This window comes from Scyliorhinus canicula, chromosome 2 (assembly GCF_902713615.1).
Source record: "Scyliorhinus canicula chromosome 2, sScyCan1.1, whole genome shotgun sequence".
Taxonomy (NCBI): Eukaryota; Metazoa; Chordata; class Chondrichthyes; order Carcharhiniformes; family Scyliorhinidae; genus Scyliorhinus; species Scyliorhinus canicula.
This window is the reverse complement of record NC_052147.1, coordinates 28002503-28021059: the sequence shown is the minus strand read 5'-3', so window position 1 is coordinate 28021059 and position 18557 is coordinate 28002503. Positions and strand designations below refer to the sequence as shown.

The 18557-nt window shown below is 43.5% G+C and overlaps 1 protein-coding gene across 5 annotated transcripts in view; it reads left to right on the top strand.

Annotated features, from left to right (window-relative positions):
* Positions 1-11544, top strand: part of ppp4r4 (protein phosphatase 4, regulatory subunit 4) — a 208441-nt gene extending 196897 nt beyond the window's left edge. For all 5 annotated transcript variants that reach the window (XM_038774809.1, XM_038774789.1, XM_038774802.1 and 2 more), the window contains 3 exons: positions 3632-3699; positions 6379-6517; positions 8640-11544. In XM_038774809.1, the coding sequence (XP_038630737.1) occupies positions 3632-3699; positions 6379-6517; positions 8640-8664 (232 nt within the window). In that variant the 3' untranslated portion in view covers positions 8665-11544. The remainder of the gene's footprint in view (positions 1-3631; positions 3700-6378; positions 6518-8639) is intronic.
* Positions 11545-18557: the final 7013 nt, after the last annotated feature.

Here is an 18557-nt window from a genome sequence, read left to right as displayed (position 1 = left end):
CTCTGTCTCTCTCTCTCTCTCTCCCTCTGTCTCTCTCTCTCTCTCTCTCTCTCTCTCTGTCTCTCTGTCTCTGTCTCTCTCTCTGTCTCTCTCTCTGTCTCTCTGTCTCTCTCTCTGTCTCTCTCTCTGTCTCTCTCTCTGTCTCTCTCTCTGTCTCTCTCTTACTGTCTGTCTGTCTCTCTCTATCTCACTGTCTGTCTGTCTCTCACTTTCTGTGTCTTTATCTCACTCTCACTGTCTGTCTCTATCTCTCTCTCTCACTGTCTCTCTGTCTCTCACTGTCTCTCTGTCTCTCACTGTCTCTCTGTCTCTCACTGTCTGCCCCTCTCTCACTGTCTGCCCCTCTCTCACTCACTGTCTCTCTCTCTCTCTCTATCTCTCTTTCTCACTGTCTCTCTCCCTCAGTCTCTCTCCCTCAGTCTCTCTCCCTCAGTCTCTCTCCCTCAGTCTCTCTCCCTCAGTCTCTCTCCCTCAGTCTCTCTCCCTCAGTCTCTCTCCCTCAGTCTCTCTCCCTCAGTCTCTCTCCCTCAGTCTCTCTCCCTCAGTCTCTCTCTCACTGTCTCTCTCTCACTGTGTCTCTCTCACTGTCTCTCTCTTTCTCACTGTCTCTCACTGCCTCTCTCTGCCTCTCTCTGTCTCTCTCTGTCTCTCTCTGTCTCTCTCTGTCTCTCTCTGTCTCTCTCTGTCTCTCACTGTCTCTCACTGTCTCTCACTGTCTCTCTGTCTCTCACTGTCTGCCCCTCTCTCACTCACTGTCTGTCTGTCTCTCTCTTTCTCACTGTCTCTCTCTTTCTCACTGTCTCTCTCTCTCTCACTGTCTCTCTCTCTCTCTCTCTCTCTCTCTCACTGTCTCTCTCTCTCTCTCCCCCCCCTCTCTCTCTCTCTCTCTCTCACTGTCTCTGTCTCTCTCTCTCTCTCTGACTTTCTCTCTCGCTCTCTCTCTCTCGCTGTCTCTCTCACTGCCTCTCTGTCTCTCTCTGTCTCTGACTCTCGCTGTCTCTCTCTCGCTGTCTCTCTCTCGCTGTCTCTCTCTCGCTGTCTCTCTCTCTGTCTCTCTGTCTCTGTCTCTCTCTAATTTCACTTGTGTTGGCAATTAACCGCTCACTAGCCCAGCGGATCCACATGCGCGCACACATACAACAACCGTTGTCACTTGATGTACCATTAGTATCAACCATCAGTATCTTTTCTTGTATTTTTTTTAAAAAGCACACGTCTCCTTTCTAAATTTCAATATGCCTGTAGGTAGTTGGTGAAGCTATAGTACATTTTTATGATGGTGTTTTAATTGTGCTGAATCTGCCACAGAAAGTTGGGGCTTGTCAATTTTGGTCTAATGGCATGATAAATCTTCATTACCATCAAAAACCTTTCCGACACTGAACTTTTCCAGATGTAGAGTTCCACTTCTTCAGGTTTTAATTGTTGCTGGAAAATACAGTTAAAGCTTGCCTCTATTTTTCTCTCAATTCAGTATTTCTCTCCCTCCATTTCACTTTCAATACCTGATTTGACATTGAATTCCCTGTTTTAACTGACAACTTACTGGTCCAGATTTTCTGCTGTTCATTAAATGTTCTTCAATCACGTTGTTTAAGCAGATGCACAGTTGCTTGCCCTCTTCACATAGTTCCTTGATTCTTTATAGAGGACACCACGCCATATGGGCGGCACGGTAGCACAGTGGTTAGCACTGTTGCGTCACAGTTCCAGGATCCTTGGTTTGATTCCTGGCTTGGGTCACTGTGAGAAGTCTACATGTTCTCCCCAGGTGATCTCCCAGGAATCACTGGAGGCAGGAAGGGTCCCAGAGGACTGGAAAGTGGCCAGTATACCACCGCTGTTTAAGAAGGAGGGGGGAGGGGGGATTATAGGCCAGTTAGCCTGACTTCAGTCATTGGTAAGATTTTAGGGTCCATTATTAAAGATGCGATCGCAAAGTACTTGGAAGTGCATGGTAAAATAGGACTGAGTCAGCACGGCTTTGTCAAAGGTAGACCATGTCTGACAAATCTGTTTAGAGTTCTTTGAGGAGGTAGGACAACGGAGAACCAGTGGATGTGATTTTTTTAGATTTCCAGAATACCTTTGTCAAGGTGCCACATAGGAGATTGTTAAATAAGTTAAGAGCCTGTGGTGTTAAGGGTAAGATCCTGGCATAGATAGAGGATTGGCTGACTGGCAGAAGGCAGAGAGTGGGGATAAAGGTGTCTTTTTCAGGATAGCAGCAGGTGATTAGTGGTGTGCCTCAGGGGTGTGTGCTGGGATCACAACTTTTCACAATATACATTAATGATCTGGAAGAAAGAACTGAAGGCACTGTTGCTAAGTTTGCAGATGATACAAAGATCTGTAGAGGTACAGGTAGTATTGAGGAAGCAAGGGGGCTGCAGAAGGATTTGGACAGGCTAGGAGAGTGGGCAATGAAGTGGTAAATGAAATGCAATGTAGAAAAGTGTGAGGTTATGCACTTTGGAATGAGGAATTTAGGCATAGACTATTTTCTAAATGGGGAAATGCTTAGGAAATCAGAAGCACAAAGGGACTTGGGAGTCCCTGTTCACGATTCTCTTATTGTTAACGTGCAGGTTCAGTTGACAGTTAAGAAGGCAAATGCAATGTTTGCATTCATGTCAAGAGGGCTAGAATACAAGAGCAGGGATGTACTTCTGAGGCTGTATAAGGCTCTGGTCAGACCCATTTTGGAGTATTGTGAGCAATTTTGGGCCCTGTAACTAAGGAAGGATGTGCTGGTCTTGGGGAGGGTCCAGAGGAGGTTCACAAAAATGATCCCTTGAATGAACAGCTTGTCGTATGAGGAACGGTTGAGGACTCTGGGTCTGTACTTGTTGGAGTTTAGAAGGATGAGGGGGGATCTTATTGAAATTTACAGGATATTGCGAGGCCTGGATAGAGTGGACGCGGAGAGGATGTTTCCACTTGTAAGAAAAACTAGACCCAGAGGACACAATCTCCGACTAAAGGGATGATCCTTTAAAACAGAGATATGAAGGAATTTCATATGGGTGAATATGTGGAACTCTTTGCCACAGAATGCTGTGGAGGCCAAATCACTGAGTGTCTTTAAGACAGAGATAGATAGGTTCCTGATTAATAAGGGGATCAGGAGATGAGGATGAGAAAAATATCAGCCATGATTGAATGGCAGAGCAGACTTGATGGACCGAGTGGCCTAATTCTGCTCCTATGTCTTTTGGTCTTATGGTGTCTGCATGAGGTTCCTCCGGTTTCCTCCCACAGTCTAAAGATGTGCAGCTTAGGTGGACTGGCCATGCTAAATTGCCCTTATTGTCCAAAATAAAGTTAGGTGGGGTTACTGGGTTACGGGGATAGGGTGGAGCTGTGGGCTTAAACAGGATGCTCTGGTGCAAACCCGATAGGCTGAGTGGCCTCCTTCTGCATTGTAAATTCTATGAGTTCACTGTAATCTTGCAGTAACTTACCATGTTAAAGCTCATCGAAATGGCCAAGATGAATTGTGGGTACTGAGATTCACCAATTTCAGTAAATTATGGCTCCATTTTTATATGATTCATCAAATTATTTTAATTCCAATTCAATTTAAAACATTATACATTCTTAACCACAGAATGCAATGTTTATCTTCTAGGAAACTTACTTCAGCAGCATCTAATTCTCAAATTTCTGCAGCTACAAAAAATGCTCTGCTGTCATTTGGTAAGTAGACCATTCTTTTTTTATGCGTTCATGGGACGTGGGCGTCGCAGGCTGTGCCAGCATTTATTGCCCATCCCTAATGGCCCTTAAGGGGCCAGTTGAGAGTCAACCGTATTTCTGTGGGTCTGGAGTCACATGTAGGCCAAACCAGGTTAGGATGTCAGATTTCCTTCCCTAAAGGAGATTTGTGAACCAATTGGGTTTTTAAGACAATCAACAGTGGTTTCATGGTCATCATTCATACTTAGTCATTGCAGCATCCCAGCAATTCAAGTATGAATTTTTAAAAACTGTGTCGAAGGATGTATTCCTGACATGAACTCAATGGCCTGAATGGCTGCCTCCTATGTCATTGTGACATTATATTCTGCATTTAAAAAAAATAATGTAAATGGAACGGATTAATACATGGGATTTAGTGATTGTGCAAATGTTAGTATTGACTTAAAGGATATTCATGTATACTGGGAACATCAAACATAAACAATAATAGCTTGTGTAATGTACCAACAAATAACTTGCATGAATGTAACATATTTTACGGTTATTTATAGGCAAAAAAAAAGTAAATTTGCATTTAAACAGGGTCAAACAAATAGTAAATGAGATAAATGGCCAGTTAATTTGTTTTAATGGTCTTGTTCCTCCTTTGGGGTGAGGATGCTCATCTTTGGTCAGGCTCCAGTGGCTGTGTAGGTGACTGCCATGACTGATCTGCAAATTGGACCGGATTCTGCAGGCGATTGTGTTTTGGACAAGTTGCTGACTTAAGCTTTCCTCTCCTTTGTTTTCTCTCTGTCTTTGATTATGCACTTGCTTTCAAAGGAGACTGCACCGTTACTTATTTGATTGTGTTGGGTGCAGTGATCTTGGGTGAACGTCTCCCAGGACGAGAAATTGATATCAAAATTCTGAAGCAAAGCCTTCAGAGTGTCCTTGCAGCACTTCCCTTGGGAGCGCACCCCAGACATAAGCTCACTATAGACGTTTTGCCTTGGTAAGCGATTGTCAGGCATTCTAACAACATGACCAGCCAAGTCAGTTGTGACACTCTGGGCACGATTCTCTTGCCGCGTTGCGCTCAAGCGAGAGCACAATCCCAGGAGAGGCCTCCCGACAGCCTCCGTGCCTCGCAAGGTGTCGGAGTTGGAACTGTGCCCCAAATGCCGCTTGCAGAAGTAGATCGTAAACTACTAATGACCTACCTACCCAGGATCCTCTGGCCTCCTTCAATTCTCCAGCCTCCCCAAGGAGGCTGCAGCCAGGCACTGATCAGTGCTGGTCCACGCAAATGTGGCCTTGGTGGAAAGGCATCCGGGGGGTCTCCCGGGCCATGGAAATCCCTGGGTGGTCAAGATAAGTGCAGTGTGGCCCCCTGTCCTTCCCCCAGAACGTGGGCACCTAGGCACTGCCAAGGTGCCTGGATGGCACCTTAAAGTTGGCAGGTGCAGTGCCAGGGTGGCAGTGCAAGGGTGTCTGAATGCCAGGGTGGCACTGCCAAGGGTCAGGCGTGAGGGGGACCATGCCCATGAAATGAGGGTGAAAGGGGCGTTTGAAGGGTGGGAGAGTACATGGCAGTTAAGTAGGGGCCTCTGGGAGGTTGGAGTGGTGATGGGTAGGAGTCCTAGAAAGGAGGGCAGCTGTAAGGGAGCTTGGGGGCGGCTTGTAGAGGGGAGACCCCCTGGGACTCCATAGCGGGATGTCCTCTCTTGGGTGTGTGGGCTACTGTCCATGTGTGTGTGGGGGGTGACATTGCCCATAGGTGGGGGTTGTGGGGGAGCCACAAGTTCAGTTAGAGGTCGGGGCACCCTTTCAAAATGGCGGCCCGATCTCGGAGTTCAGCTCCCCAGTGCTAAAAAAAATTCTAAGCATGGGCCAAACCGGTGAAAAACTCCTTACAGCCCAAAAAAGTGACTATGTGTCAATAGTGGTGGGGAACTTGGCGACCGAGCCAGCGGGAAACTCCCCGAAATGTCCCCCACATAATTAACTTAGAAAGTTTGGGGGAGAATCGCGCCCTCTCAATTTGGCACAGATATTTGATGTGTCAGCTGGGGGGGGGGGGGGGGGGGGGGGGGGGGGGGGAAGCACCTCAGTGTCTGGTATTTTGTCCTGCTGTCTGATCTTCGGGAGCTTCTGAAGGCAGCTCTTGGAAGTGATTAAGCTTCTTGACATGGTGCTGCTACACAGTTTCTCATGCATGGAGCAGAACTATTGCTCTGCAGTCTTTCAATTTGGTAGATAGAGTTGCTCCTCTTCATCTCTCGACTGATATTTGAAATGTGCCAAAGGCTGCTCTTGCTTTGGTAATTCTTTGATGTGTCTCTTCATTGATACAGACCAATTGAGAGTGTGTGCTTCTGGGATAATCGACTGCTAACAGATTCTCGTCGGGCCGATGAGTTGTATTTGAGTTGTATTTATGGTGTATCACATAGATGGCTAACAACATTTATACAAATGCTCTGAAAAATATTAGTAGATTCATTATATAAAAAATAAACAGTTTTGTGAATTTATTTTAAAATTGCATTCTGTCTCGATATTCATGTATTCTTGATATTCATCATGGTCGTTTCATTAAATTGTCAACAAGACATTTCTCCATTTTAAAAAGAAAAGAAAGAACAGAGCACAGTTAAGTAAATATATGTGGTAATGTCCTCTACTTCACTTTAGATGGGACGCTTCAGAGTCATTCTTCAAGTTCTGGTGGGCCCTCCAATCTGCCATCTTGTCCTTCTCGTTTTTATTCAGCTAACTCCAATGAACAAAAAACAAACGGGGGTAAAGATACTCTTCCAAAGAAGTTTAACTTGTAAGTCTGTGCATGCAGGTTTCTCCCTCATTGCTAGGTAAAGATTCCTTTAAAAAAATGCTTTTATTCCTAAAGCCACCACAGCTTGATTTTTAAGGCTCCATAAACATCAGGTGTCCTGTGCTTTCTTCCCCCAAATGGTAATTCTTCTTGTGTAAAGACGTGGGGCAGAATCTTGTGCCCTTCCCTGTAGTGGTGGTGGTGGGTGGGTGGGGAGGAGAGAGAGAGAGAGAGAGAAAAGAGAGAGAGAGAGAGAGAGAAGAGAGAGAAGAGAGAGAAGAGAGAGAAGAGAGAGAAGAGAGAAGAATTTGAACAGACAGAAGTGTAGCAGGTCAGGAAGCCTGCCTTCACTCCATTAAGTCCATGGAATGCCTTTCTATCCCACTGTCAGTTGAGGCCCTTAAGTGGGTAATAAATGCCCATTTCAGAACCTCATCCCAGTACCACTGTTATTCACCTCAGCGATGGGCAGGGGACTCACTCCGTGTGCGATCCCTGGCATGTTCGCTTGCTGTCTTCTAGTGACCAAGATCACCAGTATGAGATTCCGCCCCTGGTGTGCCCCCCCTCCCCCCCCATTCATAGCATAATAGCAAGCTCCAATTTGATGCCCAGGCATCAAATCGGGACTGATTTGATCAGCTTCCTAATCCAATTGCCCAACACATCTCGTATGTTTGGCACACATCTCCAAATTGGCAAAATGTCCACCTGCCTCTGAGATGCCCTATTTCGTAGACTAACCTTAAATGAAGAATTTATTTAATAAAACCAATTGTCATCAAACGAACAAGGCCTGTGCTTGGTGTCCCATTTTTATCTTGGGGGTTCCTCTCTATTATTGCAGTGAGTGCAAATGGCAAGGAACCCACTGGTGGCTGTACATGTGTTTGCCCCTCTCATGCTGAACAGCTTAGCCAAACAAAACAGACCTGTGAGAAATATCAGGAGCTGGGTGCATCCCCTAGCTGCTTTCTGCCTTGACCCTCCGCAGTTCTGTTGAAAAATCGCTTGGCAGGATGCGGGGGCATGGGGTTGGCTGTGGTGAAAGAAAGCCTACGTCAGAATTTGCATGGTTGAATGTCACATTATGCAGTGTACTTATCAGGACACTGGTTCATGACACAAGGAGAATCTTGATTTTTACATAGACATGTGAGGGTAATCTAATGTAAACAGTGTGGGTTCCTTTTTAAAAAGAATCTGGCAATGTTTCTATATTTCATTTATTGTATCAGAACTTTTAAAACAAAAAGTGCAGAGGATGCAGAGGGAGTTGGATAGTTTAAGTGAATGGGCTAGGGTCTGGCAGATGGAATACAATGTTGACAAATGGAAGGTTATCCATTTTGGAAGGAATAACAGCAAAAGCGATTATTATTTAAATGATAAAATATTAAAACATGCGGTGTCCTCATGCATGAGTCGCAAAAAGTTGGTTCACAGGTGATTAAGAAGGTGAGTGGAGTTTTGTCATTCATTGCTGGAGGGATGGAGTTTAAGACTAGGGAGGTTATGCTGCAACTGTATAAGGTGAGGCCACACCTAGAGTATTGTATTCAGTTTTGGTCTCCTTACCTGAGAAAGGACGTACTGGCACTGGAAGGTGTGCAGAGGAGATTCACTAGGTTAATCCCAGAGTTGAGGGGGTTGGATTACGAGGAGAAGTTGAGTAGACTGGGACTGTTTGGACTTTAGAAGGATGCGGGGAATCTTATAGAAACATATAAAATTATGAAGGGAATAGATAGGATAGATGCAGGGAGGTTGTTTCCACTGGCGGGTGAAAGCAGAATTAGGGGCATAGCCTCAAAATAAGGGGAAGTAGATTTAGGACTGAATTCAGTTCCCTGCGCACTGAAGCAGTTAAGGCTTCATTAAATGTTTTCAAGATAAAGATAGATAGTTTTTCAAAGAATAAAAGGTTATGGTGATCGGGCGGGAAAGTGGAGCTGAGTCCACAAAAGATCAGCCATGATCTCATTGAATGGCGGAGCAGGCTCGAAGGGCCTGATGGCCTACTCTTGCTCCTACTTCTTATGTTCTTATGTTCTTAAATTGTATGGAATAATATTGATAACAATTTGTTTAAACAAATCATCTTTATTTTTTTTTAATGAAGGAAAAGCAGAAAGTCAAATCCTTAACAATATGGAAAGAAACGTTGCACTCCATGGATAGACATTTCATGAAGCGTATCAGTGACTTCCTTAAAACTAAGCTTCAGTAAGTGTCTCGTGATTTTGCAAGCTGTGAGGAAATAGACATATTTGCCTGACTACCTAGTCTTGAAGAGGAAGCACTCCAATTTGAAGCCAGGACTCTGTGGTTTCACTGAAGTAACTTATCACATATTTTATTTTTCATGTCAGCTGTTATTTGAATATTACTGCATATATCCTTGTTTGCTATACAGTGATTGAAATTAAAGAAAGCATTTCAGAGCTTTCAGCAGCTATTACCGCAAATACCTCCAAGGACCCTAATGGGTATGCACAAAGAAGTTTGAAAATGTAAATTTGGCTCAGCACCCTTAAGTTGACTATCTTCTCGCTTGCAAGAAAGTGGACTGTGAGAGTTTGGCGCAAGGATGTAACCACATTCCATGCATGTTGGGGATGCATTTTTGCTGTGGGTGACTACTGGAAACAAACTAGGTTGTTTATGGATTTTGAACATCACTCGTTCATCTATATTGACTGACAGGGTGACCCCAAAACCTTTGTAAAATTGTATTGTAAATTATTACATTTCCGGGTTCCTAAAACTTTAACTTTTGCTTAATTTGAAGCACAAGTAAAGCTTTTCGTTTCTCCCTCTGACCAGTGACAAACTACATGTTCAAATTTCAAGAATGGTGCCAAACTGTAACTTGTGATGAAATACAGATCCAAGTTAAAATAATATAAATTTAGCACAAGCCATTGAACTAAGAAACAATGTTTCAATTGTGTTTGCAGCAAACCCAAGGTTACTGAAGAAGTGGAACAGTACAGTTGAATCTCATTCAAAGATATTTAATCCATGTTCATATATTAATTTCACTAATCTAACCTAACCCCATATTTGAGCAAAATAGTACTTCTGGATTCTGGTTAAAGGGACCTTTTTGTATTGGTTTTACAGGACATGTTTTATTCTAAACTATGAAGCAGCAATCCCAAGTAAAATGTTGACATTGTCAACTTCAGTGTCTGTCGTATGTGGTGTTTTGAGACAGACATTTGCACTGCAGTTAGCAATAGAGTAACTTTCATCCATAGCCAAAGGCAGTACTTGATCTTAGACTCTGCAACAATCTGTTTTAGATGCCGACGCTTGTCAAATTGTTCTTGCGTTCAAGACCACGTGATTTAATAAATTAGCTATATTGTGATCCTCAAAGTAAATCAGGAGGTTCTGAGGGCCAGTTTCTTGAACTCCAGGCACAATCGTATTCCAGCTTGCAAATGTGGAGCGTTTAGTTTTCAAGTGATTGCTGGCAGACTGAAATCCTTCACTAAGCCATTTTTTAAAAAACAATGTAATAAACCAGAAGTTCAAGACTACTATGGTATAAGTTTCAAAAAAATCCACGAGTTGAGATCTGCTGAATAGTATGAGAGAAAACTCCTTTTTGTAAAAGAGCTGTGTCAAATATTAAAGGAGCATTCCTTCAGAAATGGGACTCTGCACACTAAAATTACTAATTTAAAATTATTCTGGATGAAAATTTCAATGCATCAATTTATTTTGTAACTTCTATATTTCTGATGAAATATGCACCGCAGCGGTGGATGTTCTCACCCCCTTGCAGCAAGTTTGCCATTTTCAGTGCATTTTGGCATGAGCTGACATAACAGACATGTCTCCCCTATGTGTGTTGCCAAGTGTGGATTGTATTTTGGCCAACATGCCACCATGGGTGCCAAGTGAATATAATGTAAAACCGCCTCTTGGAGTGATTCACACTCTCTTGCTGGTATTGGTTGGCAGTAGTTGTGTCATTTTGCTCTTTCAGTGTTGACGTGATGAAAATATCAGCATGGCGCCCGTACTGAAGATTGTGTATAATAATTCAATGGCATTGAGTATCCTCTATCTGTGCCCTGCATTGATTTCAGAAAGTTTCAAGAGACCTGTAGACATTTGGTGTTTATTTTAACAGTAGTACGAGATGTACTGGCTCTGAATGTAACAAATTACTTTTTAAAAAAAATCTGAAGTGTTTCTATTTATATTGCTCTGAAAGATAGTTTTTTTAAATGAAGCTTTGCATACTGTATAGAAACTGCAAACATTATATGATGTCATGCAGTATATCAGTATTATCATTTCTTGCCCTATATTTATCAGTATATTTAGTGATGACTGTATGTACATTTTACCTATTTGGTTCTGTCTTCTCATATTGCAACCTGACAGCAATTTGAAATAATTTCTGGTAACCAGAGATTTATTATAAATTTTTCAGTGTTGAGTTGAGCTTCTCATTGTAAAACTTTTCAGGTACTTATTTTTGCAATTATTTTCAGATCTAAGTATTGTAATTCCTCCATTTGATTTAAAATCCCATTCCACTTTTTTCTACCCACAAGACTTTCTGTAAGAGATACTTTCTTGTAAGAGCAGGTGTTATCCTCTCGTTTTGCCATATATTGTAAATAACCATGTATAATTGCACAGAATTACATTGTAAGCATGTAAAAGATATGCAAATGTATTGTTTTTTAATAAGATAAAATGAAATTAATTATTTTAATGTTTATTTTGTTTAGCATGTCCCATGATTTTTTTTCAAAGCTAATTTTGCATAAATTCCTTTGTCACATACCTACTGTACTGTCTTGCTACAGGAATATTTATAAACAGTGTTATGGATTAGATGTGCATACTGGTGTAAATATGGCCTTAATCAGATTGAGCTATGCAGTCTTAAAAACCTGGCTTTGTGTAAAAACTTTAAACAGGTAATGTCAACTCAAGTTCTGTTACAGTTGTATGTTACATATTCTTAAAATAAGTTATAAACTCTAAATAGAAATTCAGCAATGCTGTTGGTGTTTGTATCTCCCACAAAACCATAACAGACACCTCACTGGCACATTTAACACATTATTAGGTTCCCTTTATTGTGAAGAAAACGTTCTCAGTTGTGGCTCAAATATTTAAGACACGGCATGAGGAATGACCATGGAGCGCATTAAACTTGAAAGAGGACAAACTAGAATCTGAAGCGTGTAAAAGCGAGGCCGAGAGCTGCCTCTTATCTTAATGTTCAGTTTCATCAGTTTGCAGCTTGACGTCGAGTGGAGCAACACGTTATTGTGTCTAGTTTCACATCATCATCAGATGTGCTTTGCCCAAAGGTAGGTCCTTGCTCGGTTGCCTGCTGATGTTTCATTGTGAGCCGTTTCTCTTGGCATTTGTGTCTGTGGTGGTTTGCCATTGCCTTCCACTCCCCGGGCGGGTCAAGATAAGCAGACAGGTCCCAAATAGACCTCAGCTGGAATGAAAATGGAGCCTGCATGGCTGGCGTTATGTGAACCACATGCTAGCCATCTATCTAACTGACCTAACTGCTGCCTCCGCCCTACCCATCACAGGCATTTTCAAATTGGGAGAGGAAAGATAAAAACTCAATGTCTGAACTTTGCTGCAGAGGTGGTTACTGACAGTAAACCAATGAGTCGTAGCCATGATCTGCATTATATAAACAGCTTGACAAGAGACTGTTTTCTCATTTTCTAATTGCAATTACGCCATTTCCTTTAGCCTGGAAGTTGCAATAATTTCTCTACAGCTGTTACCAATGAATCTCTGAGGTGGCCACAGTTGATCACAGCAAGTCATTTTCTGTTCCCGTATACATGCCAGATGGCACTTTGACAAACTCAATTCAGCTGCAGCATATAAAGGGACTGAGATATAAACGTTGCAATTTAATTACATCAAACAGAATGTCTGGATATCCTGATCTTGCTCTAACATCTTTGGTGGGCAATTTATACATTTATCATAATGTAACTGTACTTGATATATGAATGGAGAGTGCCTTGCAGCTTGTATTAACCACCTGCTTATTTATTATCCTGTCCAATTGTTCTTGGAAACTAAGCAGTCAGATGCCTCTGCATTTCCCCATCAGTAAATATTTCTGTTCAGATGTGTTCAAACCCCACACTTTGGTAAATAGGTAAGCCTAGAAGTTACTGTTGGTTTAATAATTAAAGGTTAATGGAACAATTGTTAAAACTTTTGTTAAAGCATCTTCATTTAATCTCTGCTTCTGCTCATTTGATGGGTGGAATTTAACGGAAAAATTCTAAGTTCATTTGTGGTGGGTTTTGCAGGGAGATTCCTGCTGGCTTTGCCGGTGAGTTGCCCACTGCTATCAAACAACACGTAGTCACTTTTTTGGGCCTTGGGGAGTTTCCCTCCAGTTTAGCCCACACCGAATTTTTTTCAGCACTGGGGAGCTGAACTCTGAGATCGGGCTGCCATTTTAAAAGGGTGCCCTGATCTCTAAGTGAGCTTGTGGGTCCCCATGAGCAATGTCACCCCACCCCTCCATCACACATTGGCACTATTCTCCTCCCCCCAAGTGAGGATGTCCTGCTTTAGGCTCCCTGGGGATCCCTCTTCTTCCCTCCCACCCCTTTACAGCATCACCCCTCTAGGAGCCCTAGCTGCCAACCCCCAACCTCCCAGAGGCCCCTACAGCTGCCATGCACTCCCCACCCTTTAATTCCACTCTCCTTTAATGGGCATGGTCCCCCCTCATGCCCTGATCCTTGGCAGTGCCACCTGGGCACCCTTCCCAGCTTGGCACCCTTCCCAGCTTGGTAGTGGCAATGGGCCCACATTCCAGGGGGAGGGCCAGAGCCTGCACTGTCCCTGACCACCCAGGATCCTCCGATGGTCCAGGAGACCCTGGATACCATTCCGTCTGGTCCACAGTGCTGAGCAGCATCTGGCTGCAGAGACAGTAGATCCCAGGAAGCCGGTAGATCCCGGGTAAGCGCGCTTAGGTCTGTTTAAAACATACTTAGGCCCCATTTGATCATGCCCCTTTTGGGTGGGATTCCAATTCCAACATTTCATGGGACTTGGGTGTAATCACGGAAGGCTTGAAGGCTGCCAGGAAGCCTTCGAGAAGCCTCTCCTGGCATTGTTGCGCTTGAGCGAGAGCGCAACGTGGGCGGTAGATCACGCCCAGAATTTCTTTCCGCATTAGGGAACCCAACTCCGAGTTCGGGCTGCTATGTTGAAAGGGTGTCCCGATCTCTAACCGAGCTTGTGGATGCAAGCCTGCCCGTGAACTAGGTCTCACCGAGGTGTATTTGTCTGACCTGGTGGAAGGTGCAGGTGGGAGATCGGCTTCCTTATCTGAGGTGACCTGGGGGCTGGGATTGAACCATCTGGAGAATATCTTTTTCTTGCTGGTGACTGGAATAGAGGAAAGAGATCATTCGTGATTGACTAGGCAGAGTCCAACATAATAGGTCAGTCACAGTCATTGTCCACATATGGCTGGTGTATACTGGATGGACCCTTACTGGATTTTCGGGGAGGCCAATCGTTTCTTCCATTCCGGAATGATCCCTATCCTCTCCCGTCAGCTCTGCTGCCTATTCCTTGATCTGGGTGAGTGTCCTCAACTTAGCGGTCCCCACTCTGGTCTTCGATTTATCCCTTTTGTTGTGGGAAATCTTAGCCTGCGTAAAGACAGATGGATTGACTGTGAGTACTACAGATGAAAGAGCATTGCAGAAGCATCATTGTTTTTCTGTGTGTGTTGAGCTCTCACCTGTAACTGATGAAGATGCCATTTGTGCAAGATCCTATCTTACGTGAGATGGTGAAGTTAAAGTGGCTGGCAGACATTCAAGTGCAGACATCCCATCTGTTGTAGTATGTGACATCCCTAAGCTCTAATCCTTACAGCTCCCGATGCCCTTATGAGAATGTGAGTTTGGAGTCAGGAGATGGTTTCCTTGGCAGAGCAGCTCTGATCATTCATCCTTTTTATGGTCCAAATTCACTGACCTCCTCAGTGACTTCCTCCTCGGCCAATGTGGTAAGGCGGGAGGAACTCCTGCTCCCATCCCTCAGGAAAATGACCTCCTGCCTTTCCTCGACAGCCTGGAGGAGAATGCCCAGGGAGGCCTTGCTGAACTGTGAAGCGGAGGGTTTATTTATTTTGGCTGCCAGGCTACTTTGCACCTTCAGCCCATGTCAGCCCTCAATGAGTGAGTGAATGTGTATGTGAGTGCCATTTAAATATGGCACCATACTTTTTGGCACCATACCTTTTGACCCCAGGCATCTCTGCCACAAAGAAGAACAAAGAAAAGTACATCACAGGAACAGGCCATTCGGCCTGTGCCGATCATGATGCCCTAAGTTTTTAAAAAAGTCTTCTTCCCTGACTCACTCCGTATCCCTCTATTTCTTCCCTATTCATTTATCCAACCAGATGCCTCTTAAATGTTGCTAGTGTGCCTGCTTCCAGCACATCTGGCAGCGCGTTCCAGGCACCCACCTAGGCCTTCTTAATCGCCTTGGCCACCTGTGTTGCCACTTTTAGGAAACTGTGGACTTGCACGCCCAGATCCCTCTATATGTTAATGTTCTTAAGGGTTCTGCCATTTACAGTATAATTCATATCTAGATTTGATTCTCCAAAATGCGTCACCTCACATTTGTCCGGATTAAACTTCATCTGCCATTTCTGTGCCCAAGTCTCCAATCTATCTATATCTTGTTGTATCTTCTGATACTCCTTGGCACTATTGACAACTCTGCCAATCTTTGTGTTATTCACAAATCTACTAATCAGACCACTCACATTTTTTGCCAGATCATTTGCATATACTACAAACAATAGAGGTCCCAGCACTGATCCCTGCGGAACACCACTAGCTGCAGATCTCCATTCTGTAAAACAACCTTCCACTGCTACTCTCTGTCTTCTATAACCAAGCCAGTTCTGTATCCATCTAGCTGGTTCACCCTGAGTCCCATGTGATTTTAGTTTTTGTACTAGTCTGTCATGTGGGACCTTGTCAAACGCCTGACTAAAGTCTATATAAACTACATCCACAACTCTTGCCTCATCAATTTTCTTTGTCACCTCTTCAAAAACCTCAATCAAGTTGATGAGACATGACCGTCCCAATACAAAACCATGCTGCCCGTCACTAACTATTCCATTTTCCTCCTAATGTTCATATATCCTGTCCCTCAGTATCTTTACCAAAAGCTTCCCCACCACTGATGTCAGGCTCACTGGCCTATAATTTGCTGGATTGTCCCTGCTTCCTTTCTCAAACAAGGGATCAACATTGGCTATTCCTCAGTCCTCTGGAACATCACCTGTGGTCAAAGAGTATGTGAAGATATCTGTTAAGACCCCAGCTTGCCTCCCGTAGTAACCTGGGATAGATCCCATCTGGCCCCGGGGACTTGTCTTCCTTACTTCAAATTAGATACTCAACACTTCCTCCTTTGACATATTGACATTCTCAAGAGCGTTCACACACCTATCCCTGACCTCAAAATCCATCATGCCCTTCTTCCTGGTGAATATCGATGCAAAGTACTCATTAAAGATGAGCTCACCACAAAATTTGATGGGCTCCTCTCTGATGCATAATCAATTAACTAAAAAGCGGACGATTGAGCATGGAAATTCCTTAAATTTCAGGATCTCACACCTCATCACTCCTGCAGCTACTCCCCATGCTTCCTCCATGTTCCCGACCCCCACAATTTGGAGCCTCCATGTTAACTTAATGCCAGACCATACCAACACCCTTGTACCCTCAATGCCAATTCCCCCACTATCAACCATGGGCAGATCTCAGGAGCCATGCGGAGATTAAATAAAACAAGGCTGTGTTTGTTGCCAATGCTATGCATGCACAGTTCTAATGTTTTACTCTGGGCGGAATTTATAAGCATGAAGCCTGGGGTGGGGCTATGGTCCAGAAACCAGGAAGGGTGGATAACTCTTGTGTGAAATCTTTCCTTCTAGAAAATCCGAAGAGAGAAATAATAACGAGCAGTTAATATAATGTTAACTGTTAAAGAAATGTTGATCCACTGGATCTCAACCTAACAGATTCCAAACCTCGCACTTTGCACATTCCCCGCGTGCTTCTCCACCCCCCCCACCAAGCCTTTCCCGGGCCGTTCCCCACACTTCTGGAAAGTTTTCCCAGCCAAGGGGAGGGGTTTGTGTCTGTGCCCGGGATTAGGTTCTCTGAAATGGATCCCCACTGCATTGTCCCATCGGCCTGACAGGTGTGATATCATTGGATCTTTATGCACGTGGACACATACAGACTGGTAATCGTGGCCATCCTCTGTGCCCACGTTGCATTGGCAGGAGGCACTGCGATAAAATAAAGGTCTAAACTATAAATCAGGATCTTCATTATATTTTTAAAAACACACATTTACGAAAGCTCTTTCAAAACTTTTAAACCCCCCTCAAGTACATAATTCCTTATAAAAGACAAACACACTTTTATATTCATAATCCCAGATCAAACATAGGAATTAGGAACAGAAGTAGACAATTTAGTTCCTCGAGCCTGTTCTGCCATTCAATCAGATCTCTTCCTGTTCTCAATCCACCTCTCTACCTGTTTCCCATATCCCTTTAACCTATCTTTTAAACCAGAAATATATCTATCTCCTTCTTGAAACCACTTAATGATTCAGATTCCACCGTACCGTGAGGCAGCAAGTTCCACAAATTCATCATCCTCTGCGAGAAGTAGTTCCTCCTCATTGGTTTTAAACCTACCACCTCTCAACCTCTATCTGTGACCTTTTGTTCTAGGTTTCCCCACAAGGGGGAACATTTGGTCCATATTTACTTTATCAATCCCTTTTAGTATTTTATGTACCTCGATCAGATCCCCTCTCATTCTTCTAAACTCCAGCGAGTGTAAGCCCAAACTATTTAATATCTTCTCATATGTCAACCCTTTCATCCCCGGAAACAATCTGGTGAGCCTCCCCTGAACTGCCTCCAATGCCACCACATTCTTCCTCAAATAAGAAGACCAAAACTGGACACAATATTCCAGATGTTGTCTCACAAACATCAATGACAGCTAATTCTTAATTTATTTGGGTTGCCTTTGCCTAATGTGCGAAAATGAGAATGGGACTTCTGAATCCAGGTGTTGCCCCTGTTTTTAAAGGTCCACAGAGTCACCGCAAAATCTCTCCCCTGGTATTGTAAGCGTGCAGAGAGCATTGAAATGCTATCAGTGATGTGCGAGAACCCGGAGGACCTAGAGCAAAGGAAAGGGACATATTACACCATGCAATAGAAGCAATATGGAATATCAGGACCAATTTTCTGACTGCACTATTGACTAGGAGTTTCACCGTCTCCCAGCTCTGGAGTTCTTTCCCTAAACCCTTCCCTTTTCTATCCTCCTTTTATGGCTTGATGCTTTGGGTCAGCGAGAATGAAAGCTGCTGTGCAATTAAAATGACAATATTGAGCATCCAGTTTGGGGACGATAAAACAAGTCTAAATGCAAGCTGTGCAATTGGCCTGACAATTCAGACATTGTACCATTAGTTGCTTTTGCAATCTTAGATTTAAATTTTTTGAGACACGTAATTTCCCTTATTCCTTCCTAATGCCCATCCGTACCCACAGATGTCACTTCTGGTAAATCGACCTTATGAAAAAGGATGGGAATTATCTATTGCACTGAACTGAAATGACTGTTTTAATAGCCTTCAATCATAAAGGTATTACAGCTAACAACATTTTGCAATGCTGGCTATAGTATATAACATAATGAGCACAAGTTCAGGAGTTCCATGGAGTCTCTTGAAAACCATTGGCTCCCTGTCACCAATTGAATTTGCTCAGAATTCCAGGAGAATGTTTTATGTTTGATATTTTCAGGATAAGGCAGAGCTTTCAAAAACTGCAGCTACATTCAGCCCATTAGTCAAAAGTGCAAAATGACCAGCAATTAAAATACACACATTTTTAAGATGCTGCACAAATGTAAAAGCAAGA